This window comes from Falco punctatus (genome assembly GCF_963210335.1).
Source record: "Falco punctatus genome assembly, chromosome: 11".
Lineage (NCBI taxonomy): Eukaryota > Metazoa > Chordata > Aves > Falconiformes > Falconidae > Falco > Falco punctatus.
In genome coordinates, this window is record NC_137591.1 from 30,022,116 (window position 1) to 30,048,985 (window position 26,870).

At 40.9% G+C, this 26,870-nt stretch overlaps 1 protein-coding gene across 3 annotated transcripts in view; it reads left to right on the forward strand.

The window, feature by feature from the left end:
• COP1 (COP1 E3 ubiquitin ligase) overlaps positions 1-26,870 on the forward strand; it is a 127,656-nt gene that overhangs the window by 28,498 nt on the left and 72,288 nt on the right. For all 3 annotated transcript variants that reach the window (XR_013931275.1, XM_080407518.1, XM_080407519.1), the window contains exons 9-12: positions 2,225-2,282; positions 5,849-5,963; positions 9,473-9,608; positions 25,030-25,173. Coding sequence is in view for 2 of the 3 variants with exons in the window: in XM_080407518.1 (XP_080263644.1) it covers positions 2,225-2,282; positions 5,849-5,963; positions 9,473-9,608; positions 25,030-25,173 (453 nt within the window). In the remaining variant the exon portion in view is untranslated. The remainder of the gene's footprint in view (positions 1-2,224; positions 2,283-5,848; positions 5,964-9,472; positions 9,609-25,029; positions 25,174-26,870) is intronic.

Sequence of the window (26,870 nt, forward strand, 5' to 3'; positions counted from 1 at the left end):
CAGTGTTGCAGATTGCTGGGTTTGTATACTAATAGAGAACAATAAGGGAAAAGAACAAATAGTTCTCTGTATGTTTTTTCTGAACAGGTGCGCATGCTACTTTTGCTACCAGTAAATGGTGCAAACAGGAGATACAAATAAGCAACTTCTTTGTGACTGTGTCTTCATGAGTAATAGCAATAACACTGTCACTCTAATAACAGTTTCGGGAGGAAAATTCTGATCTAAAAATTAGTGTCTTGGTAACTCTGATTTAGTCGGTAAAATCCTGATCTCCTTCCCCTCCATTTGTTCTAATTACCCCCTTCTGCCCCTCTAAAGGTGTAACAAATGGGATTTATAGTCCATGGGGTTGCAGTGTTTTTGTTGTTAAAGGGTTTTTAAATCTGTCATGTTAGTGTAGCTGAATTTCCTAACTGAACCTAATGTTACAGCTTTTTAAAAAGAATTCAGAGGGAGCTCTTGTGATTTCCTGATTATTTGCTTCCTGTTTTTAAAAGGAAAAACATTCAAGCATATGCCAGTTAACTTGGCTACAGGCACTGCACAGAAATGACTTTGAATTTGTATTCTGGTTAGGGAGATTACGTCTGCTTTCTTGAAGGCTTTACATCACCAGACAACCTGCAGCAAAATGAGACCAGATGCTATAAGTTCTGTGTGTTTTGCTGTTAATTGCCACTGTACCTGTCTCAGAATGGAGTACTTTTTCATCACTTTCCAGCAGAGACTGTTGTTCATGCAGTTCCTGGCAGGATGTGCTGTATGTGTTTCATTATTTCATGTGGCCACGTTCTAATTTAAAGTTCATTATCCCTGACCATGGCTGGAACAGCTCTGCTGTTTTCTCCCTTGCAATAGCTTGCAGCAAACAATGATTTTTATCTCTCAGATTTTCTTGTTTTGCAGCTTTTGTCTTGCCTGTAACAGAAGCCAAATCAATCTTATTTTAGAAGTTAACCACTGAGACTTTAAAATCATCTCTCATCTTCTTTTTCTACTTCCCTCCACCTCCTGGAGAGCCTTAAAACATTCAGAAACATTTAAGCACTAGTACCACTGTTTCATCCTTTTAGACTTATAGGTTCCCTGACTGGCAATTCAGCCAAACCACTTGTTTTGTGACCAAGAATGGCAAATCTATGCGTCAGTTCTAGCAGCTCTTAGGCAAATGTCAATAGGTACAATCATCTATTCAACAGAACCTGGAACCTTTATCAGTATTCTAGCAGCTTTTTAAAGAAACCTTCAGTTTTCCCAAGAAATGTTTAAATCTAAGGTTACCTCATAAATCTGAGAATAACAAACCCAGATAGTTTCTTTTCTGTCCAAATGACAAAGCAAGTGAGTTATAAAGACTTCTAGAAATGATCGTGGTGGTGTTTGTAACGGGTTCTGGATAATTAATAAAATGGTGTTCTTGTGTAGTAACCTTTTATTTATCCTTAAAGTATTTTGAATTGGAGTCGTAAGGGTGTTTTTATCTGGCTCTGGTGTCTTACTGTGAGAGCTAAATATTTTGCCCATAGGTGGTTCAGTATTCTTGCATATGTTTTCTGCTTATATCAGTATAACCTTTTGCAGTTTTGAAAGTTAAATATCTTGAGTTTGCATATCTGTGCTACATTTTGAAAACGGGTATCTAAGGTATGTTGAGTCATTATAGATACTATGTAGCTATATATGGTATAGCACTTTCTAATAATAGTAATCTTGGCTATCAGTATTTTCTAGTTTATTTCTGTATTTCATTACTTGTCAGTTTTGTCTGTCTTCAGATATGTCTGGAATATTGGTGTCTGTCTTAAGCTGATTTCTCTAGCTTTTCTCTTCACAGTGCTGTTTCAAATGCCATGGCATTAAACTTCTTTTTTTTTTTTTTTTTTTTATATAAAGGAACTGAAAACCAATGGTAGCATGTTATTTTCAGAATATCTCATCCTGTGTATTTCATACAAAAGATATGCTTTTGCATTCTAATTAGAAATTATTAGATTGCACTACACGTAATTGTGTGTGACAGCATTCTGCTGTAGGAGATCCCTGTATTAAAAAAAGAAAAAAATCCTCCCAGATAAAAAATAACCTTGTGTTCCCTGTCTGTAAAATGGATTTCAATGGCAAGTATGCTGCAGGATGTAAAGGGGAGAATAGTAAACAGGTTAAAAATGATAAAGGATGGTTGTATAGTGATTTAAGCAGACTATTTCTCTTGGTTTTGCAGTAGTCTCATTGACTCCACGGAGTATAGCCAGTCCCCAGGCTTCAGTGGCAGCTCTCAGGTAAGGTAATACATGTGTCTGCACCCAGGGGGGACGGGAGAGTGAACGTGGAGGTTGGGCAGAGATCAGGCATAACTACATCCGTTTCCCGCATGCTGGTCAGCTCGAGTCTCACAGATGCTTTTAACTGGTTTATATGGGCAAACTGGAGCCAAGACTACAGCTGTAGGAATGACTGCATGGTTTTGAGTGTTTACACTGACACTATCGGAGAAATCTGGTGTAATATATTTAGACATCTGACTTTATTCCCAAAGCTGACCCTTCCATGGAATAGGGGATATTTTTTGCTCTTCGTCTCCCAAGTGGGCAGCATTTGGAAAGAAAGGTAAATCCCTGACCCTTTGCATTGACTTAAATAGATTTAGATCAAGCTTGACTTTCAAAACAAGAAACATTGATCCTCCAAACATACAGCTGTCTTGTAGTTTGCCCCCATTAAGGCTTTACAGACTGTATTATAAATTCACATAGAGAATAAAAAGTTGTGTACACAGTAAAGTTGTTTGGCAGGCAGCCTCCAAACTGTCTGATCTGCAGTGCCTGCCAAATGCTTAACAGCACTACTGTAGTCTTGCAGCTTGGAGTGATTCAGCTGGGCTGGGAAGATGACACTGATATCCAGCTCACAGATTCAAAAAGGTTAAACAGTTCTGATTTACACAGCCAAACTGTTGGTGATATGCCAGCTTGTGCCTTTGGTGTCCTTTGGTGGTGGTGGGCCATCCATGGCACACAGTGTAAATTAACAGGTGGAAGTGCTGTTGGATCTTATTTGGTGGAGTAGCTGATACGAAGAAAAAACACCTGAATTTTGGGCTGGTGTGCATGCAGGTGTTTGGGTTTGCAGCTTTATAACTAATTGGTAATTAGAAAATTCCATCTATTAGTCTGTGGGAAAATTAATTGTTGTTCCTGCTTTTGTGGTCTTGGGAGGCTTTTGCTTGAACAAAGAACTGTAGCTCTACCTCACTTCAGAGGGCAAGTGAAATGTGGAAAGCTTATGTTCAGAATTCTAGTACAGTGTGTTTGTTCTCCACTGACACTACCTGTCTCCTACTTTTCTTTCTATTTCAAAGATAAAATCAATAACATAGCTATGTGGCTGGTAAGTACACAAAACAAGCAGCCTAAAACCAAACAACCTAGACTTTCTAGTCATTCTGCATGTGACAGTCTTATTTGTGTGAGTATAATCTTTTCTGTCAAATGCAATTATTATTTTTTGTCCTCAAGAGTGCAAGATCATACTCTAGTACAAATTTTTGTATTAAACTTTAATATACATTTGGATGGGGAGCTGAAAGAGAATGCTTGAAGTTAAACACTTCATTCAAAGGTAGCCTAACTTCAGCAAGACTTTACCATAAAAACAGTTTTAAGAATAAAGATTCAATTGTACCTTTTCCTAATTGTCAGTCATGGCAATACTACAGATCGCGCACCGCAGGCAGTAATAAGCTATGCTGGGATGGAGAGAATAGCTTTCTTTCTCAATATAATTACTCAGCACATTACTCATGAACATTTTGGGGAAGAATTTATATACTGCAATGCTTCAAGACTGTTTTCTTCCAGGAAGTGAGCTTCAGAAGTAAATAGTGGACAATAGGGGACGTAGGCCCTGGGGAATTCTGCAGGCAGTATTTAGTGGCAGTACCTTTCTTTTCTGCTAGAAATAAGGATCCTGAGTGTAGCTATGAAGTTTTCCCCCAGTTGCTAGAAAACTCTTCAGAGCACCTGATGGGAATAAGACAGTAAAATAGCTCCTGATAACTGAGCAATCCAAGCTAATCCTCAACTTGGACAACCATAGTAGTTTTAGCAGCTGAATAAAAATTGCTTAGGTATGGTTTCTTTTCAGTTGTAGGTTCCTCCCCCCCCCCCCCCCCCCCCCCCCATTTCCCAGCATTGCTTAACAAGTAGCCAGGGAACAGACTTAATAGAAACTGAGTGTACGTTTGGTAAAACGTGAGCAGTTTAAAATGCTTGGGTGAGGAGGATCTGATGGAGATGGGTTAATACAGATTGATTCCCAGAACAGCTGGGTTGCCGTGTGCCAGCTTGAGACCTGCTTGTAGGGATCTGCCTCTGGAGAGCTGGAGGCAGGCATATACTTACCATGATTGATTCCATCTTGATGTGGACTGGACTCATCTGGCAGATCAGGCTTGGCCTTGGGTTCTATTGCTCATCGTGTTGCAGGTGGCTCGTCTTAAGACTGAAGTGATTGCTTTTTGCTTGAAGTTATCTTGAGCCCTAATCATTCCTGATGTGCTGAGAGAAGCTGGAGCCCTTGCAAGCTGGTGCACAGAATTAATAGGAGGATGCTGTGAAAGTGTTCTGTTAACCATTTCTTAAAGCTGTGAAACTTGAGGAAATTGTGGTCAAAAGTTGTTACTGTCCAGTGTCTTAGTTGTGTGTTGAGGTTGGAGTTGCTTTCAATACAAAACAAGCTGCACAGACCATAGGTGCCATCAACATGCAAGTCTGTGTCATAGTGTCAATGTATAGCCGGGGCCTCCTGTGGGATGTGGTGTCTGCAGGGCTTTATTGCTTGGGGTTTGCTTATTCCCTGAAATGTTAGATTGCTTATACCTGTATGAACAGTAGAATTTGAGTGGGCTGTAAACTTAGCTCATTCTTGATGGCTGCAACGAGGGCAAGCTCGTTCTTCTGCATGGATTGAGGGGCAGTTGTACATGGAGTGGGTTTGCTAGTGCCATTGAGTGGCATTGCAGACCTTGTATGTGGTCAGGGAGGTGGCTCATTAAGGAGCTTGGTAGTTCTCAAATCTTACTTTATTTCAGTATGTGATATCTGAGTCGTCTTAAATATAATTTAAGGCAAGGTGCTTGTCATGCTTTTTGTGTAGTAGGGGATCTTGTTCCTTGTTCTTACTAGTGATTAAAACAACAAGTACTGTATTTTCTGTTTTGCTTCAGGAGGAGAGCTTATTTATGTAATTTCAGTCCTTTGCTTCTACCTCTTATTGCTTGGGTAGGTTGGGAAATGGCGAGTTTCATGGACTATTCAATTAACCTTTGAACTCAATGGTGTCTTCTGTTTCTATCCTTATTTGCTTAGCTTTACAGAGAGTTACTAAATTACTTCTTTTGAAGCAACTCACTAACTCTTGAAACACCTCCTTCTCTTTTTAATGAGCGTTCTGCCAGGGATCTAGGAAGTATTTGTTGTACAGTCTGATTTGTGAAGCTGGAAGCCTGCTATCTTTGGCCTCTGCTGTCTATCTGTATAAATGCAAGCTGTGACTCCCAAAGGGCTGCTGCTGTCTGTCCTGTGTGTGAGACTGGAATTGATAAATTTGCAAAGGTTCAGGAAACAAGAACTACCTAAACACAGCCTTTCTTGTTTGTCAAGTGAAAGGGTGCAGCATAGGACCCTAAGAGCTGTTGAGAGTGGCAAGATCTTCATTTGTTGTCACTTTACATTTCTTACCCTTCGCATATAATGTATCGATTGTTTATAACTTGGTAAAATTTGTTGAAATGGAACCCAGGCCTGTCTTTACCTTTCTGAAGTGTGGGGTTTTTTTTTCCATTCAGACCAAAAAGCAGCCGTGGTATAACAGCACACTAGCCTCACGACGCAAGCGGCTCACAGCTCACTTTGAGGACCTAGAGCACTGCTATTTTTCCACCAGGATGACACGTGTCTCGGGTGAGTTCCTCTTGTGTGGTGTTCAGCTTCTGACATCCGTTACCTCTTACAGTGCCTAGTCTTCAGAAAAGACTTGCTTTTGAGAGCAGCTTTCACTTTTCCTTGCACAGGAATGTTGCTATACATACATATTTATGTGTTACTGGGATCATCCAGTTTTGCTGTTCTTGACCAATCTTTGAAGTTGCTAAATTTAGAAAACTTCATCCTGTCACTTCTGGGAGGCACATGTATTGCTCTCTAATATTTACAACGAAGGACGTAAACCACAATAAACAATTTAGCTGATGCTCATTCTGAGGACGCAAATGTTTGAAAGCAGTATTAGGGTTGTCTTTCTACTAGATGGTGGTATAAACACAGTAGTTAAAAACATTGCTGTTGAAATACTACAGAGGTACAAACATAAATTGATAAATTCTCCTGTATTTAGCATGGAATAGGACACTTGGAGGTTATCCTTTATGTTGTCTAGATTGAGACATGGTTAACAAATGGCTTGGAGTATAGAAGCTGAATGTGCAGCAGCATTGTTGTCCCATGGGGCACACCTTAGATTTAAGGCTTGTTTTGCAGAATTAGAAGCTGTTTTCACAATTGCCTAGATTGCCTCATTCATAATTGAGTAACAGTGTGACAGCAGCTAGAGTAATTGTTACCTAGTGAATGGATGGTTCTTAATTACATGACAAGATTCTCTTAAGAAACAAATGGGTCAAATGAAGATGTCTTGAGGGCAGGGAGGGTTGCTCTGCAGCCCCTCTAGGGAGGAAACCAGCTTTGGGAAAAAAGTTTCAGGCAATGGGCTGTGGCAGGGAAGACTCAGCACCTGCGAGCTGCAGCCCATATGAAGAGTAACAGACTGCAGCAAGGAGTGGGGCACAGCCAGCTGTCAGGGGATGGGAGAAACCTGGGGACAAAAGGGAACCAGGCAGAGGTTGCTGCAGTGGAGTATCTTGTAGCTTTGGAAGGCAAGGACCAATGTCACAGGACAGAGTTCAGCAAGACAGCTGGGATAGAAACCCCTGCTTTTTTTTTTTTCTCCATGAATTTAGTTTAAGTTTTATTCACTTTAAATAAAAATGAGGCTTTTCTTTTTTTAATTTAAAAAAAAATTGACTTTAAGTGTAAAGGCTGCAGCGTGTTTTAGGGGAGCTTGCTCTTAGCTATGTCTGTATTTTCTGCCTACTTCAGAGCAATGACTGGCTCAGTTCTCATCAAGCATAGCAAAATAATTTTAACAGAGAATGCAGCACATTGAGAGGGCACTTCAGTAGTGCTTCAGCTACATCAGGGAAGCGAGTTATATGTGACCAGCCAGTTTTGTGTGAAGTACTGGCAAGTGCTTGGCAGAATACAGTAGTTCAGATCATATCAAGATGTTTGCATGCAATGCTACCTTGGTGATGCATAACTGTTTGTTAAAATAATACTTATTAACAAAGGATAACAACTGGGGCTTTTCCCAGCATTCTCTTGTAGAAGACATCTTTCTTCATAATTGGAGCTATAAATATGAATGCGTTGAAACTGTTTTTGTATTCATATGTCAGCTGCACAGAGAGTGGAGGATTTGCAAGTGCAGTTTTTTCTTAATCAAGTATTACAGGTTATCCTTTATTTAAGTTTTCTTCTCAAGTCATTCCTGCTTTTTGACACATTTTAAATAGGATTTAATGTGGATTTAAAGCTTTTTGCAAGAAGTGCTGGTGACTGTTCTAGTAAGGAGTGGAGACAGAATATAACTAATTATGAAATGGCCTTGCACTTTGGGGAAAATGTCTGGAGAAATAACATTCCATTTTCCAAGCACAGACACAGAATAAATTATAAGATGACTGTGTGCTTGATCTCTAAAAGAGGGAAATGGAAGAGTAGCAGTTGTTTGTTCCTATCATAGTGTCGAAGGAGCCAACAGTCTTTGAAAAACACTGACGGATGTTTATGTTCTTCTTGAGCGGTTTCCTGTAGTGGTCAGGTGCTGATGATTTTAAGTTGGAGCAGCACTTTGTTCATTTTCCCCTTTTAATCCATCTGATGTGAGTAATGTATATGCTAGTACCCTTGAACATGCTAATTACTAGCCTTCACTGTTCCTTTATGTGATGAAACATTAAATAGCATATAAGGGACGCTTCAAAATACTTTACAAGTGTAGAGCAAGATAACTTCTGATGGCAAGGAATTACCAGCGTGCAGAAAGTGATTATTCCCTCTGTTTTCCCCACAAGAAATCACAGCTGTATCTTGCTTTTATAGATCAGCATCTTCCTTTTTTCACCCGAATATTTCCAAAGCTTTCGAATAAGTGGAGCTTTGTTGTTTCCTTATGCTGCTAATAAGGAAACAGATAAGGATAACTTAAGGAGTGGGTGGAATTGATCTCAACTGTGTAAGCTGTGTGTGTGGTTTCTCTGCTGCTACAGTGGATGCTGTAGTTTACCAGAAGACAAGGTGTACGGTAGCTGTAAACTGAGGTGCTGTGTGTTAGTGCTGTGAGAGCAGTGATAGCTGTAGTTCCGCTGTAGTTCCCTTACCTTGCACTGGTGCAAAAAGACAAAGTGAAGGTGGGAGCATTAGAGGAGGGAAATGAGAATGGCTGGAAGTTCTGGGTATTATTACAAAGCCTGAAGGCTCTACCTGATGTTTGACTGCAGGTGTATGAGTTTATTAGGAACCCTGACTTGCCCATGTGGCATCACTGTAAGTTAGGAATTCTTCCTTGATCAGGAAATACTGCATTTTAAAAATCACTTAAATAGAATTCTATTCATACCAAGAGAAGTTGAGTCTTCTGAGGAATCGGAGAATGACTTTCAGCTATCTACATTACAGTTGAGTTTTAACTTTTGTAGTATACTGTTCCGTTTCCCACAGAATATTTATCATCATTATTCAAGCTGGCTCAGTTTCACCTTGTCTGTTGAAGGTCATAATTTTCACAAAATGTATAGTACAGGGAGTCTTCTGGTTTCATGCTTGTCTTCCTTCTCCAGCTCTGAAACAACTCTCTTAGCTCTGTTGCTTTTGGAATAACAAGACAAATATTTTATACTAAAAGTATTTGAATTTAATTGAAGCCAAATGTAGGCATATTGTAACAGAAGTATAGGGAAAGGAATATACTTTCACCTCCACAGAAAACTAGATGTGTTTGAGTGCATTTTGATATGCTTAAAGGTTTTATGTAAATAATCTATGGCCCTTAAGCTCATTTATTTTATTTAAATTCAGAGCTCATCAGGAAAGTTGTGTTTGATTTCTAGGCAGATTCTCAGCATGGTAGGCTCACCCAGCATTGCAGTGGAAAGACTTAATTTGTGCTCTAAAAATCATACCACCTTTGGGGAATGCTAGAGGTGAGAGAGAACCGGGTTTTGACCAAGAATTCTCCCCAGGTAGCAAGCAGTGGTAGTGTCATGTGAAAACATGAATCTTGGGGTTTTTTTGTTTGCTGCTGAGTTTTTCTCACTCTTTCTGTCCTCCCCAATACTGCTGCCTCTCCCTAGATGACAGCAGAACCACAAGCCAGCTGGATGAGTTTCAGGAGTGTCTATCCAAGTTCACGCGCTACAACTCTGTCCGACCCCTGGCAACGCTGTCTTACGCTAGTGACCTCTACAATGGTTCCAGCATAGTATCCAGGTAAGATATACTGCAGCTCTGACGGTGCATCTCATGCTGACATAGGCTGTTGAGGCAGAGTTAATAACCTGTATTAAACGAGTTATGGGCTGTACATAACGCTTTGCAGTCACTTCCCAAAACCAGTTTTGCCCATGTGTGGTTATCATCGATCTGCAAAGACACTCAAGTACCACAGTTGTATCTCTTATTCCCGTTGGTGCTGCTCAAGATGGAGTGCAGAACCTTTGCGGTGCCAGTATCTGCAGCTGTTGTGATACAACAGGCTTTGTGCTGTAGGCTCAGCCCTCTTCGTGTCAGTGTAGTTGCATTGTAAGTGATGCAGTCCTAGCATTTTAAGAAACATCCATCTTGCTTGGTGTAGGTGGTGTTAAGTGTTGGTTTTAAATGCTGTCGGTAGAGCCAGTCGTAATGGCAAATACTAAAAAACAGAGTTGTTTTTAACTGTGACTGCTTGAACTCTTGGGCACTGGAAGCTCTGTTTACAGTGCTAAACACTAGGGAGGGGGTGGTTGTGGTAACGCCAACTCAACAGCTCTGTTCTTGCTAACAACAACTCTGTATACCCTGCTGTGTGGGGTGGTCACGTCCTGTGCACTGCTGCTGAAGCTCATCTGAGCCTCCTGTGGATCAGTTTGAACACTTAACTGGTGAGATGCCATTGACTTGTCTTTCAACAGAATTACTTTCTTCTAGTTTAGCTCCATGAACCAGCTCCCTTAGGGATCAGCCTTAAGTGAGCACAAAGGATGGGGAGAGGCTGGGACCTGACAACAGCCCTAACCTTAAACTGGTTTCAGCAGCTGTGGAAGCATACCCGGGGGGGACTTAATTAGTCTGTGGTAGCTTGTTTGGAGCTGGCTTGGTGGAAAAAATGATGCAATGTATGAACTGGGAGATCTGTTTTGCATGGCATAGACTGAGGACCAGTTAGCTTCTTACAGGCACACTTTACAAATTTAAGTGTGTTTGTTTACAGCAACCTTTTGAGGAAGAGAAGTAGTATCACTTTTATACGTGGGGATCAGGAGATCCAAAGTGGCCATACCTGAGGTCTTGAAAAACATTGCAATGACATAATGAACTCAGATTTTCTGTATCTTGATCTGATGCCTTACAAAGGGGCCATTCGAACAGTGACAGAACAGCTTGGATGTTTGAAAGACCCCAGAAATACGCACTGTGTGAAGAAATGGAGGCATGAGTAGCATGAAATACATATTTCTTTAAAGAAGCATTGATTCCTTAACTACTGCAATATGTAGCAGGAATGTACAATGTCTGACTTAGCCACAGAGGCCAGAACACAGTAATCGCTGATCTGACGTATATTTAACCTGCACTGATTGGGTTCACACTAGCTGCAATGAAATGCAGATGGGAATCTCACTGCAATGTAGACAAACTTCCTCAGCTACGAACTTCAGTGTGGATTGGATTTGGCTCCTTTGCCCTTTCTTCTCCTTGACATTCTGCAAAAGCAGCGTTTTTGTGGTATTTGGTTAGAAAATGCTGGAAGAGCAGTAAATCTTGCTCCTATTTTGAAGGCATTATAATTCTTGGGTGAAATATGTTTGTGAAGTATGTGTGGTGTTAAAATGAAGATACTGTGGGGCCTCCTGCCAAGCTAGTGCTAGAATCTGTAGTTAAATGCATTTAACTGCAAAATAACTTGGCTTCCAGCTCAATGTTTTCCCCTCCTCATGCTTTTTATTTATCGAGGCATATAAGAAATTTTTGGGTGTTTTAGTGTGTGAGCTGAGTAAGGCTGTTCACATCTGAGCATGTCCTTAAGCGCTTTGGTGAAGCGGGGCTGCTGAATGTGCTGGTGCAGTAGCTCTTGTTAGCTTCTGGCTAACCAAACAGTTCCTTTAAAGTTTGAATTTGTTAAGCAAGAGTTTACGTGTAGGTATGTGTTGGCGAACACATTTCTGTGTTCGCTGTTGTTCTTCATCCAAATTAATAGACTATTTAATAAAGTTCGGAGAGTGTGAAGCTAAATGAGGTGTGTGTCTTGGTCATGGCAGCTTAAGATAATAAAGGAGCAGGTTTTAGGTACCCGTGGATGAGCCAGGTTAATTATTGGGGCACTTGCAAAGCTTATCACTTTCACTTTTAAATGCTGTGAGAAGCTCTATTGTTTGTTTGGACCCCTGCACTGCTTTTTAAAGGTGTTCCTGGGCATGCAGTGGGAAACACTGATTAAATGGTAAAAAGTGAGTCCTGCTGCTTAGCTGTTGTGACAAATGCATTTAAATACAAAGCCAACGTAAGGTCAATAAGTAAGCAATCCCCGAATATTTTCAAAAGTCTTTTAAAGAGATATTTTTAACTATATTAAGAATAAAAGTAGAATTGACTGGAAGTTAAACTTCCTTGTACTTAATTTAGGTTGGTTGGTTGGTTGTTTGGTTTATTTTTTTTAAGAAAATAAACTGCTGTTACAAATAGATAGAATACAAGTTTGGCTTGCCTTGCTTTTTAAGCCTATACAAAGTTAACACACTGGACTCCAAAAGATCGGCTAGCTTAAATAAAGAGGTTTTAAAGATATATTAGCTTTATGTTCGCAAAGAGTTTAGGGTAGCAGGATGAAAAATGTAATTAAAGGCTGTATAGAAACGGGCTGGATAAACCTCTGGAACCGAGCAGCAACACTACTCTCCTGAGTGTCTTGCCACAAGCATATTTATGAATGTCCGGGCTTCTGAGGACTAATAAAAGAGCATAAACAATACTATGTATGTTGTGTTACTGTAAAAAACCTGATGAAATATTTAGGAAAGCTGGAGTTGCCTTTTGGGCTGAGGGGACAAGCCAGGGCTGTGCTCTGCGGTTCCAGGTTTCCCCAGCCTGGCAGGGAGCGTGCCCAGGGGGCTGGTGCTGAGCCTGGCTGGGCTGGTAGCCCAGCGGCAGCCGTGCAGCATCCGCGTGGTGGCAGCCGTCGGTTGCAGTGCTGGCAGTGCAGGGCTGTGGGCAGGGGGTGCAGCGCTGACACTTGAGCTGTGCATCTTCACGTACGGGGTTATGGTCTTATTTGGAAAGGTGCACGCAGCGTGATCATAAGCCCAGTGAGGGAGAGCCTTCTTACCTTGCTCAGAAGCATGGTACAAGCAAAACTGACAACCATCAGTGCTTTCTGCCCCCCCCCCCCCCCCCCCCCCCCCCCCCCATTTGCTTCAAGAAAAACAGATGAAGGAAGATGTAAAGTGAAAACACATTCAAAGCTTTGCAATTGCTGGTAGCTCAGTTTTGCTTTAACATTAGGGGGACTTCCAGCGTGCTTGCTGGTACACGTACCTCGATATGCTAAATGATTTTTCTACTATACACTCTGTTCTCTTCAGTACAAAGTATTTACATGGTTTTCACAAGTACATTAAGTTTTGTTAGAACTGGGCCAAGGAATAAATTTTTCCATTTATTAAGCCCCCAGACAGAGCAGTCGTCAGAGCTTAACTTTTCTTCTCTCTTCTTGCTGTGGCAGTAAATAGTAAAGGCTTTCTTTTAAAGATGAGTCTGTAAACTGCAGTGTTAGCATTACAATGATTTATGTAGAAAATTGCTTTAGCACTGTCAGAGGCCTTCAGAGAATAATGTGGCAGTCTGTCATATTTTAAGAAAAAAAAAAAACCAGAAAAATCCAAGAAACAGACTATGGCAAGATGTCTGTCTGAAACCTGGTTATTGGAAAGCTGGTTCTCCTTGCTGGGTGGTTCCCAGGTCTGGTGGAAGCTTGAATACATCTCTCCCAGAGGCCCTGATGTTTGGGGGCAAATGGTGTGGGTTTTGTCATCTGCTCAAACTTCAAATTTTTCTGGGTTAGCTTGCCATTTCTTTGAAAGGTCTTAAAATTACATCCAAAGGGGTTTGTGTGGCCAAGACTAACTATTTATCTAAAGGCATAGTGGTTTACACAGAGGGAAAGAAACAGCTTGGGTTTTTGGGTGCTGAAACCTTACTAATCTCATCTGTTTGATCTCGAGACAGCGTTCAAAAACTGTATCTTACGTTTGGGGTCCATTCTTTTTTTTTTTAATTTTTTATTGCTTGCTTATTCCATTGCCTTTATGTAATGAATAAGAGATTAAGAGGTTTCTTTTAACATTCAAACAGTACAATTAAGTCTGTTTCAAAATTGTATTTTTTGTGTTGACCCTTTCATTAACATGACCTGAAATCCTTTCTTCAAAGGTGAGCTTAAAATAAAACCCATCCATTAGGGGTATTTTTCCCCCCCTGTATTCATTGAACCATTCTTGTTTGTTGTTTCCATTTTACTTTGGACTACAATTACTTGTCCATATAAATTCTCAGATCCAGACTTTAACAAAGTGCCTTTTAGTTCTGTGTCTACCATAATAAGCCCCTTTTTTCCCCTTGTTTTGAGTACCCTGGGCTGGCTAGGATTAGATGAACCATTTTACTTGAGTTTGTGACCAGCAATGCTTCTATCTTGGTGGTAAAGATAAATGAAAGAAATGTAAGTGGGTTTATCCCTCACAGGATTGTGCTTCAGAGTGCAGTAGATACTGCTGCTTGAGAAGATGAGAAATGAGGAGGGCTGAATTTTTCTTATACTGTGTTAAATAAATCATTTTTTAAATGGACTCTTAAATACAAGTGGCAGCTCAAAACTGTGGATGGATCTGTCTTGTTTGGACTGTTTCCACAGCTGGGAGGGAGAGAAATGCTTGAATAAAGAGACTTGAACTACAGAGTGGCTGAGGAAACTTGAAGTCTAATGCTGTGAACCTACCTGAAGTTTGTGCTTATCCTGTGGTTCTCTTACCTTATTTCATCAGAGGTTTTGGCCCATAGACCAGAGGTTGTCTGGGGCCGAGAGGGAGGTTTGTTTGATTAGAGCTAAGTACAGAGCCTTTCCCTTCTCTGGAGTGCAGAACTGATACATTTCCTAGTACATAATTGTGGTCTGGATCCCTCGAGCAGAAGCTAAATGTGACTCATGCCCAGCAGAAGGCTTATACAGATGTCAGTTCAGATCTCTGAATTCAGAGTTATGCTCTCAACTCTCATGTAGCCCTCTTGAGTCCTCAGGATGGGCTGCTAGTACAAAAAGGGACTCGGAAACCAGAAAAGAGCATGTCTGCTCGTATCTCCAGTCCTGACCTGAAAAGTAAACTTTCTGGTGACTGTGGTGATGCTGCAGAGAGGAGTCTGTTCTTCCATGAACTTAAGCTTTCACTTTTAGGAGTTAAACTTAAATAATTTGAAATTGGGAAGTTAATGAAGTTGCACAACCACCACTGGGACCTCACTTTTTTTCCTAGTAATTTCAGACTATTTGGTAGTAGGAAGATCTTTTTCCCATTAAGCTCTTAGTGCTTTAAACTTGTCTCCATCTGCAGATAATTAGGTGACGTTTTGTTAGTTTGATTTAAACTTTGTGAATTTTTATAAATGGTATGTTAAAATATTGAAGAGCCTTTTGATGAATTTGGGAAGTCTCTTTTTAAACAAATGTATTAAACAGTGATTGCTCATCAAAGTTTTTTTGGGTGGTTTTTTTTGTTTATATCTTGAAGAAACTTTGTGCAGTTTATATAAGTAGTTTCCATTTCTTGGCAAGTGTTGTGTTGTGGTCACTGGCTTCAGCATTGGCTGGTCTGGCACTGAAGTAGGCTTCCCGAAGATGATGTGCAGGCTTAATCCTCAGAGGTATTCAAGAACTGGCTGGAGAAAGCCCTGAGCAAACTGGTCTGACCAAAGAGCTGCCTCTGCTCTGAGCAGGATTTTGGACCAGAACCATCCAAGTCTTGGGGGTTATACTCTTGTGATAAAGATAAATGGTTAGCTTGATAGAAATGTCAGGTTCTGTCCCTGACTTTCTGCCTAGCATCTTCCTCTGGCCTTAGGTTTTAAGGAGAGGCAATGTCCTCATGTGGCTTTGCCACATAGTGCAAAGTGAAATTCACTTCCTATGAACTTTGGGATCCCTCACTCACAAATGGGGGTTAATGTAAAAACATTGTATTTATTAGAATAAGACTGGGCTTTTTTTGAAGAGAAGATTTGTGAAAGTGCAGGAACTTAAAATGGATGTTGTAGCATCAGGAATGTCCTCTGAGAGATCTATTTTCAGGGTAGGAGGATGGTACCATGTCCAGGTTGCATTGCATCATTGCATCCACCCCTTATTGATCAGAACAGAAATCTTTTCTGTGAGGCTGCAGGCAGCTGCCCTTTTGTTCCTCCTGATGTTCATGTAATAACGGTTATCATCAGGCAGTAGTGCTATATCTTGGCCTTGTGTGTTGGAAGCCACGAAAAGTGTGGTTTCACAGCATCTTATATGCAGAACTTCCATGCTGACAATGTTGGTAAAAGGCAAATTTCCCTTAATTTACCCCCCAATTTTATAGCTTGCTTTCAATATTGAGTGTTGATACAGTGAATTCTTATGTGCCTGCTTTGAAGAAACAAGCCTGTTATTAATAGGATATGATTTTCTATAGCTTATTAAAGCCATATTCTTTAGCCGTATTTGTTGGAAGTGTCTGAATTTGCTAGGAGGTGATTATCTGAAAAGCATTAGTATTCCTTTGGATTTTTTGTTTGTTCCTTCCTTGCTAACTGAAGGAGTTAGTCTATTAAATGTAGGCAGCTGAAAAAAAAAATATATATTGAGGTGGTGTGTTAAGGCATGCAAAGATGTATGGTGTGGGCTTAAACACAGTTCTGAGAAAAAAACACCTTACAAGCAGCTCAGTCTGAAAAAGGGGTTGAGTTAATGATTATTATCATCTGTATTAATAAATACTCTTAAGACAGATTTGGGATTTATATACCGCATGGATGTTTTGTAGAGGAAGTTAAAGTGATGCTTGTGTGTGTCTGTTTTTGTGCAAATGAATGTGGAAGTCAGATCAATTTTTCTGTACGAGACTGTGAAATTAAGGGTATTTATAAGTACCTCTTACTTTTTCTGAAGAATAGTTTAAGGATAGCATACGAAATACTGACCAAGAAAAGGTTCAAAACAATCTCCTGAAACAGATTTGGCAGTTGGATGAAAAAATGCTTCAAATGGTGTTTTAACCTTGTTCTGTCAATACCAGGCAGCAGGACCGTGGGAGTTAATTGTCCCAGCCTATTCTTTGGCTCTTCAAAATGGCTCGTTGGTGGTGCATGGATGCAATATTTACGGAGGCTGGTGTCCTGACTCACAGTTGCTGTTGGATTTAGCTGAGGGGTCTAAAGAGGTTATTGTCTCCAGCTGTCCCTCCTGATTCTCTGCTGTGGGGTGTCTGGCAGAAGAGCTGGTGGTGGTGTCAGGTGAATTGGGAGGCTGGGATTAATGATATAGCAGGCTGTGTTCTGGGGCACCGGGCTGGGCAGTGATTTGTTCTGAGGAGTGGGACCTCTGGCAATGTGGTCAGCTGGAGGCAGAAATGTCTTCACTGGTGCAGCTAAATCGTGCAGCAATCATGAATTGGAGCCTGTGGAGGGACTGCATTGTTTACAGTCTCCCAGCACTGGTGGATGTCCCCTGTGCTAAACTCTTTCAGAGATCTGTTCCCTTGCCTCTTCAGCTCTGTCAGCAGCTGCCATACTCAGTTTTAGAGAAGCAAGATTCTTGTTGTAGTAATAAATGTGGTGGCTTGAAAGCAAGCTTGCGAACTTTGAATGGCCTTATATTTAGAAGGTACTTCAGCATCTATCACAACTGACTGAGTTCCTTCTTACTTAATGGCATAGTCCTGATATGACAGTACTGCTGCACGTACAACCTTGCAACTTGTGGAGCAGGGGTGGGTTTTTCCCCCTCAAACCTGTTCCTTTTACACCTTAGGCAGAGGCTGCCACCTTCCTTTCTGGAAACATTTCCCAAGCTTGAATGCAGAAAGAAAGCAGATGAGTATGTTTAGAGACTTAAAGTCTCTTCCACTTTAGTATTTTCTAATGTTGAGGCTGTGTTCCTGCTACTGTCAGAGGTGTTCGTAACCTACTGTGTATCAGCCCAGCTGGGCGAAATGGCAGATCCTGGTTTTGAAATATTAGATGGGTTACTCAAAATACTGCAGCAGGCAGACTGATAATTTGGCTTGGATTTTAAATAGTGCCGTAAGAAATATTCTGTATTTAACTGTTGGCACTTTTAGTTAACGTTTCCCTACTCTAGCTTATTTAAAATGGTGTTTATGGAAAAACGGAATCTAATCCTCATTAACTTGCATAGTAGTTGTTTGCAGTGGCTTTGGCTCATTGTACGTCTGTGTATCTGGCATATAAACCCTGGGATTGTCGTCATCTTCTCTTCAGCATGCAGAAGAGCATCGCCTAGCAGTAAAGTGGCTTTTTATCAATACGCTTTAGGTTCAGTTGCTTGCAAAATTCAGTAGTTCCCTATAGGCTTTCTCATCATTAGTGCTAGTTACGCCAGGTTCCCCTGAATACGTGTATGAAAAAAACCCTTATGCAGTAGAACAGTATGTCTCTAGCTCTGTAGTCTTACAGACAAGGCTGGAAGTGTGCTGTGGCTTCCCAGGAGGTTTGGGGTTGTACTTGGAGGTGGCTTGGTTCAGGGTCATTTCCCCTTGCTCCCCCCTGAAATAGAGGGGATCCAGATTCTGAAAGCTGAGCTATCCCAGGAAGCACAATTAATCTCATAGCATAGTAGAGTGTCTCATTGGGTTTAAAAAAGGAATGACTGTTTTATCTAGTGATGACAAAACATGAAAGTAGTTCTGGTGGTTTTGATTTCAGAGCTGTGAGATGGATCTAAGTCCAACAAACCTCCTCAATTCAGATTTAATATTCTCCTTTAAACAAGCTCTTTATGGAATGGGAGTATTGCTAAGTAGTCTTTCTTAGAACTGATGGCATTTCATTACCCTTAAAAGGACTTTTGTAAGCATGAAGCAGGCCTGGAACTAGGTCTTATGACATTACTTTGTCAACATGGTACCTTTTTATACCTTTCTTCAAAGAGAGCAAAATAAAACTCCAGGCTACTGTGGCTGCAAGAAAGATGCTGAAAGTGTGACTGCAGCATGACGCGTGCGGTAATATCTTCCCAAAGGAGCCCGGAGCTGAGGACTGTCCTCTGTGGTGCAGGCTTCAATGAACTGTTGTAATACCCTTCCCTGTCTGTTTCCCAGCTGAGTGTGCTGGGGGGCAAGATCATCGACACAGAGCTGACTTTCTAGTGTTATTTTTATGCTACAAATCGAAGTTTGCTTAGGGAGAGTGTATTCCTAGCAGATGTTTGAAGCCTGGAGGAGGTGCTGTGGCAGGGAAGGGTGCTTGGGCTGTATTCAGCAGCAGCTGGTACTGCTAAACCTGGAGCTGGAATATCCCAAACAGCTCCAAGGAATGGGTTCAAACTGAAATGGCTTGGGGTCTTCTGTCCCACAGTTTTCATTACACTTCCATTAGATTTGAATCTGATCTGTTGAGAGGCTGTAATTATAGTAGCCAAGACAACTTTACCTTAATTAAAGGACAAATCTGGCAGTTTTCTGGTAATCTGGCAGTAATGTCTAACACAAACTAATGTGAATCTTGAAGATGAAGGTGTTTGCTCTCCAATAGAATGCATTTAAGGGGAGTCTCATTTATACATTTAACTTATCTATCTGTGTAGCAGTCTAGAGAATTCAAGAGTTTTTCCCTAAGCAGTCCTTCCTGAGTGGAAACTGCAGTAACCTGTCTGGGATCATGGTGTGCTTGCTCAGTTTATATTTTTGGAAAACATTTTGTAGCACAGGGATCTGAATGGGGGAATATGTTCAACCAGTGCTGGTCTGTCCTTGTCCCTGTGGTATGGGTTAAGGACGGAAATAGCAGCAGTGACCTTATTTAGGTGGTGCTCTAGAGTAAAAGTAACTAATGCAACTGTTGCTTTATTAAAAAAACACACACCACTTTTTTAGCTACTCACAGCTTTAGCAAAACAGTCTTTTGATAATGAAACTTGATACGCCTTGTCTCAGTAGCCTTTATTTTTATATGTGACAAGATTTAGACTTTGAGCTGATGGAGCACAAAATCTGAGGACTATAATAGCAGCTTCCTATTCCTGAGTATAGCTTTGTTTTTTAAAAACTACAAATTAGTATGCTAGTGCATGCTTAGTGACACTAATTACTTTGCCTTAAAATATCAGTCTGCTGTAAAAACAGTCTCTCAGGTGTGTGATATTAATACCAATTTCTGTATTGGTCCCAGATGCTGAACAATCTGCACTAGTTGTCATGGTGTTGAATTGTAACCTAAATTTCTAATCTTTGACTTCAGTGCCTCAAAATGGGTGTTGGAAATAGGCAACCAGGCTGTAAGGTGTGGGACTTGCAATTGTTGGAAATGACAGGGTATCACTCAGAGGCCAGGGAGTGAAAGCACAGAGTGAGAAAGACTTCAAGGAAGTGTAAGTGAAGAGCAAAAGCTGTTGTTGTCATCTCTCCTTCCTCTCACCAATTAAGTCCCCCCAAACTAAGAACAATTTATTTATGTTGCAATTAAATATGGGGCCACAGCAAGATAGGAGTTGGGGTTAGAGATACAGAAATAAAAAAGCACCATATTAGGTAGAAGTAGAATTGAAAGGCTTGGTATATTCAGGAAGGAAAAAAATGTGTATATATAGTCCCTTGGGAGGAACTGAGTCATCTAATTTGTGGAAATGGCAACTCCTACAGTCACAGATCTCGTTACCAAGTCAGGGCTGAGGCATTTATGATTACAGTAGCAATTGTAGAGTGTACGTATGGAAGAGGAAGAGGTGCAGTTTGCTGCAGACCTTTAATTGTAACTAGTGATGCAGTTAAAGGCTAATGCAGTTAGATGGAAACTCCCCTCCTGATTTGGAGGAGTTGGATATAGCACGTACCTGCTTCTCACGGAGGCTTGCTGGGTTAGGTGCCCCTCCAGGCTGACACCTGGGGAGTTTCAAACCATGATTTCCAGTACGGTGTGAGCTGCCCCAGGAGTGGGTTTGGAGGGCACCTTGACCCATGCTGTCCCTGTGGAAGACTACAGAGCATGTCAACCTGGTCACCGCCTGCAGTGTTGTCTTTTTGCAGCCTCCCAGCATCTACAGGGACTATGTTGCGGATTCTAAAGGGTATATCTGTATTTATTTCTGTTAATATTTGGTATGGACCAGTTGTTCAGATTACTGTTGTCACGTTCACTTTGGCATCATCATGTCTTGCAGGAGTAGGTACCTGGAATGTGCGTGTGGCTTTTAAGGGGTAGCTGGGATGGAGGGAAACCCTCATCTGTCCCAAATTAATGTTCTGGTGAATGCTTCCTAGCTCTAGTGTGGAGTGACTTGTTGAACACTAGTCTCTGCTGTTGCCTTGTTCATAACTGTTATGGTAAGGCAGCTGCTCCATTCTTTTAATCAATTTAGTTGCCCATCTGTATGCATTCTCTAACTCCAGTGCATCCTCCTGGGATGTGGAGAGCCATCAGGATGCAAATGTAGGAAGGCTTTATACAATGGCAGAACTGGTAAATACTTGTTCTTTACTCTTTCCCCACTGGTCTACCCTCAACACCACGCCAAGCCTTCAGACACATTTCAGAAGCCATTTATTTCATAATTCCATCTGTTAGCTACAAGTGCTCTCCAAGGTCATAGGTTTTAGCATTAAAATAAAACTATTTGTAATCTCACACACTTGAGAATGAAGATAAGCAGCAAAGGAACCAGAACCCTTGAGAATGTGTTTACTTTCTCTCAGCTCTTAGTGGTATTTCCACAGGATGCTGGTCACTAACTACTTAAGAAAACAAAACCAGTGACTTGGGAATGGGAGATGTCTCTCTTCTTTTTTCCCTAAAACAAAACAACCAGTTCCTTTCAATTTGATTTTTATAAGTAAATTATGTTGCACATATCTCTTTCAAATATCCAGGCTTGTGTCCCCAAAAGATTCCTATAAAAATTCAGCTAATCTTTGTTGGTCAGAAATATGAGGTTTAAAAGTAGGGTTGTTTTTTTTTTTTTTTTTTTCAAAAAAAAAAAAGGTGCAATTGTTAATTGCTTCTGACATTTACATCTTTGAGGGGCAAGGACTACTGCTAGTCCAAAAAGGTACTTAACTGGATATTCAAATGATCTAAAATATGGTTTACTGCCAGTGCTTCCTTAAACAAATGAAAAACAATGTCTGAACTGGTCTCCTGTCTCTAGAGGAGGCTGCTTCATGCTAGCACTGAGGTAGATTTGTAGCACGCACAAACAGTTGGTGCTCCATCTGCCCTCTGAAATGGTGAAAAATTCATTGTCAGTCCTATGTTAAGTCTAATTAAAATAGTGTTACCAAAACACATTGCTCTTATTTTAGCAGGATGCTAATAGCCATAGCACACACATTTTACATGTTGCTTTGACTCGCCGGTGGCACTGTGCCTCTTGCCACATGTGAAGTGGATGCTGTTGTCTAACTGGTTTATCTCTTGACTCAATGGCCTTTTTTGACAAAAAGGATAAAGTATTTCCTATTACTCTATTGCATGTTAATGTGCTAATGACTAATTCACTTTGACTGTAGAAATGTATCACCTGTGAACCAGAATGTTGTTGCTGTTCTTCAGAGCTGGCCCTGTTGTGGCTTTTGACAAAACTAAACTTGCTTGCAAATTTTCATATGGATAAGCTTGTGTATAAGCAAGTGCTTACACTGACACAAAGACTTCAAGCAGTAAGTGACAGGAATACCATTGAGCTAGTTAAATGCAAATAAGCCTTGCTTAATACTAAACATACTTAGAAGATTTGTAGGAAAAAGCATCAAAATAACTGTTGCTATGCAAGTGGGCTGTTTGTCCTAATCCTGATTAGTCCAGGGGGAAGCAGAGCTCTGCAAATATTAGAAATAGTTTTATATAGTAAATAATCCACTTGATTAGTTATATTGTTTGTTCATATTTTTCTTCCTAAGTTGCTTACTAAAAACCCAAATGGCAGATAGTGAGAACGCTTGTTGCACCAGGACTGCATGTGTCTGACAGAGGCCAAGGTGCAAGGTGGTGTCAGGCATCCTGTGCTGGGTTTGCCTGCCTCTCTGGCAGCCAACAAACATCTGTACAGGTGGTGGTTTATTCCTGCAGCCTCTTCGATGCTGTTTGAAGGTCACAGGTCTGATAATCAATTTCATTGGTTAGTATTTTTTATTAATTCTAATGATGTGTTAACTTTTGTAGACATAATGAAATACTCAGGGGTTTCATGTCTACAGTATGCCTCTTTCAAAAAAAAAAATAATGAAGGAATTAATGCTAGAGAAGCAAACCCACCCCAGGTGAAAGAGGTTCTGCTCTGTTCTAATAACTTGGCTTTTTACCAGACATTGTAAAACATTAATTTTTTTTCTTCAGGAGAAGGCTAAGGATATAAATTGAATCCAAGAGGATGAATCGCTGCCATCAGTTTAGTTGCACTTTACCTGAATCCACAGGGCAGCAAGCAGGAGCTGAGACAGCGGTTCAATTAAGATTGTGGTACAAGTAAATCTGTTCTATTGTTAGAGGCTTTCGATTGTAAAATTCTTCTGTAGAATAGGGTGAGCTGACAAGACAGGCCTGCGTGGTGCTTTTGTCCTGTTTGTATAAAAAATGATTAGACTAGGGTAGATCTGGGGTAGGGGGAGAGCAGTCTGGCTGCTTAGGTGACTTCTTTTCCTCTCCCATTTTATTTTAATAGATGCATGCTTGCTTGATTCCCCAGCTGTAAGCATGTTCCTTTTTTTTTTCCTTTTGGCATCTTGTGATTTTGTAGGCTTGACCTGACTAGCTCATTTCTCCTCTAGCAAGCAAGCAATTGTGAGTGGGACTGTCTCCTGCCACTGCGTTGGAGAAGTTTAGCTGCCTGAGTTAAAAGGCCAAGTTGCAGACTGTTTCATTGAATTATTTTATACCATCAGACTGCATATTAACAATCCTTTCTCTCCATAGGTTAAAAATAACTTGATGATATCTCCTTTACAAGGACTTGAAAGCTCTGTTGCCATTTAAATTTATCTTCCCTTGAAAGCATTGCAGTGCCTTTGACTTCTCAGTTATGTTGAGGGGTAGAAAACTCTAGCTGTAGCTGCTGTGGGAGCAGCCCAAGGAGCCCTCTCTTTTCTTGTAATTAGCTTAATGCTTCCTAATTGTAAAAAGGTACCTTAAATACCTCTGCCTTCAGGATTTTTCAAGCTGTATGAGTGTGAAATCAGTGTAAACTCAGTCATCTCTTCTGCCATTCAGAGCTTGCTGCCTGGTTCACAAACACCCTGGCTTCTTAGAAATAAAATGTGATGGGGACGGTAGAGATTGAAATGAATTACTGAGTGGCAGAACCCTGAAAGAGACCTCTCAAAGTAATAGATTGATTGCTTAGTCAAGAGACTGAGGATAACTGATTGCTGATCACAGAAACCTGGTCGCTGAGGGGAAATGCTACCCCCAAACCCTCACTGGGAGGAGTAGCAAACTGGTGTCTCACCGAGGCTGATGCTCCTGAAGGGAGGTGGGAGGTAGGCACATCCACGCTTCCCTGCCTCCAGTGACCAGCTCCTAGGAAGCAGCTTTACTTCCCCGACTGCTAGATGTCTAATAGATTTCTCTCAAGCCCTTCTAAGCTGCGAAGGTAGCAGTGACGTTAGCAGTTTATAACCGGCTGCCTGCCTTTCTCTCAGATGTATTTCATGTACAACCTCGGGCTTTTCTCATTTGCAGCTTAACTTTGTTATGAGGTGACTGCTTTTACTTCCAACTTCATTGATATCTATTACAAACTTGCCCTGCAGTTCAAGAAAGAAGCTGCCTCTGTTTCCATGAGCAACTCTGAGTGGAAGTCATAGCAAGCATGTTTTTTACATTACTGATGATATATGTTTTGACCCTCTGTTACTCGGGGAATTTAGAAGGTTTTTTTCCACAGAGACTCGTTTGCTCTGTGTTAACACTTTAAAGTTCACTAAGCTGCTATATATAGGAGCTAAGAGATGAAGCAGTGCAACCAAGAGAAATCCATGGGCAGCCATCCCGTAGCATGTTGGTTGTCGAGCATACAGCTGAATGTTAAGCACATTTTCAGGGTGAGTTGTCAGCTTTGACATTTGGGTGCCACACTGTTAGATGGTGTAGCTGAACTGCAAAACCTCTAGAGCATCTGAACAAAGATCCTGGCTGAGGGAGGGAGATTGTGCTATCACAGAAAGTCTTGTTTCAATAAATGAAGTTGTGGGTGTGTTTGGAGGGGATTAAAAATGGTGCCCAAGAGCAAGAATTCCGTGCTGTTGATGTGTGTGCCAGACCTCACCAAGGTGTTCCGAACAGGGTATTTGCTAACTGCAGATAGTGATTCTCAGTTCTACCGCACTAAAATGTTTGGGTGGTAAAATACCCTGCTGGTAAGTGTGTGTGTTGTGTTACACAGTTCTCAACCTGTGCTTTTGTTCCTCAGTATTGAGTTCGACCGAGACTGTGACTACTTTGCCATCGCTGGGGTGACAAAGAAGATTAAAGTCTATGAGTATGGTACAGTCATTCAAGATGCGGTGGATATTCACTACCCTGAGAATGAAATGACCTGTAATTCCAAAATCAGGTAGGCGTTGACTTTGCATTTGAACTCAAGAGGGCCTTTTCCATTTGCTTGTTTCTGTGCAGTAGCTGTTTTGCTTTCTTTATCCACTGTGGGAATGGGAGGGGAAAGGAGGAAAGCAGGAGCTGATGGAGAGCTTGCTTTGAACTCTGGGTGGAATCAAGTAGTACAAGCACTGTTGTTTGTGTATGCTGGGCTCATCCAAGGTAATGGCAGGCCCACATATCTGGAGGAGAAGGGGACATAAGGTAGTGGATTGCTTTTGTGTTCCTTGCAAATGCTGTTGGATACCTACTCAGTTAAAAGGAGGGTAAAAGCATAGTAGTGGATATACTCCAGGTAAAGTCTTAGCTTGTCTCAAGGTAACTTCTGTGCCTACTTCTTCATAATAGCCATCAATTCCTTCATGCTCTCTTCTCTTCATCAACCAGATCCTTTCCATTCTGCTGAAAGGCTACTAGCCCTCAGGAAATGTGCCTCATTTGCACCTTCTGCCTATGAATTTTTGTCTGCCTGAAGGACTGTTCTGTTGGGCCTCATAATGTCAGGCTCTTGGGAAAAGACCTTGCTTGATTTTTGCTTTTGTGCTGCTATCGGTACTGTCAACCTATTTTTTTAACTTTTTAGATGACTTAAACCAAAGAAATAGATCGTCATGTCAGAACTTAAGTTGAAAGAATCTGGTTAACAGAATTTTTTAATTAGGCTTTTTAACTTATGTTAAAGCTCAGAAGTAAATAATACAGGCAATCAAACCTATCTGGTAGTATAATAAAACTCTCCAGCTTCTCTGAACTCATTTGTTTTTATTTGGTATTCTACACTTTAAAGTACCCACAAAAGTGTAAGTAATAAATTAATACAACAGTCCAGCTTCTACAAAAAGTGTTGTGCAACAAGATTAATAATGTTTGCAAGCCTACTTTATAGTGTAAAAGTCGCACTTAGTTTTGTAGTTGACACATTTCTTAAGATAGATCAGGCACTCCCATGTCACTCAGGCTGATTATTCTTGGGGATTGTGTAACACTATTTTATAAAGGCAAAGATGTAAATGGAACTGACACTGGGACTGGCTTTCAAGATGGGTAAAAACAGTCTGAGAAGGATTTGTATTGATAAGCCATACTGATTATGGAGCTTGTGTTTTGCTGGACTTGGAAAACATTCAGCATTTTTGCCTGAGTCATGGCAGAGGTTCACGCTGTTCAGCTTCATTATTCTGGAGACAAGAGCAGAATAATAGGAGAACTATCTAGCAGCCGATTAATACCTTTTACCTTAATTGGAAGGGGAAAAGCAATGTGTTTGGTATTTCTCAGCCTGTCTGAGACAACTTCCAAATTTGCTGCTTCAAATTTGACAGGGATCTGCCCCAACGATCCTGCCAGGCATTAAGAAGTTGTTTGTTCTCCCTTCTACGGCAGCCGCCAGTGAGGAGAGCTGCGTTAGCGCCTTCAGTGATGTTACTCTTGTCAGCTTTGTGCTCCAGAGAAGACACTGCTTGCATTCAAGATTTCTTCTCTTTCTTAAATTTCATGCATATATACATTTTATATATATACATATATCTATGACAGTGCTAAATGCATTATCCTCTGACACCCTCTGCCTCAGCAGAGGTGGACAGGCTTCTCTTCTTTCATTTCCTTGCCCTAGTTTCTCTCATTCCTCTGAAGAAACGCATTAATTTTTTTTTC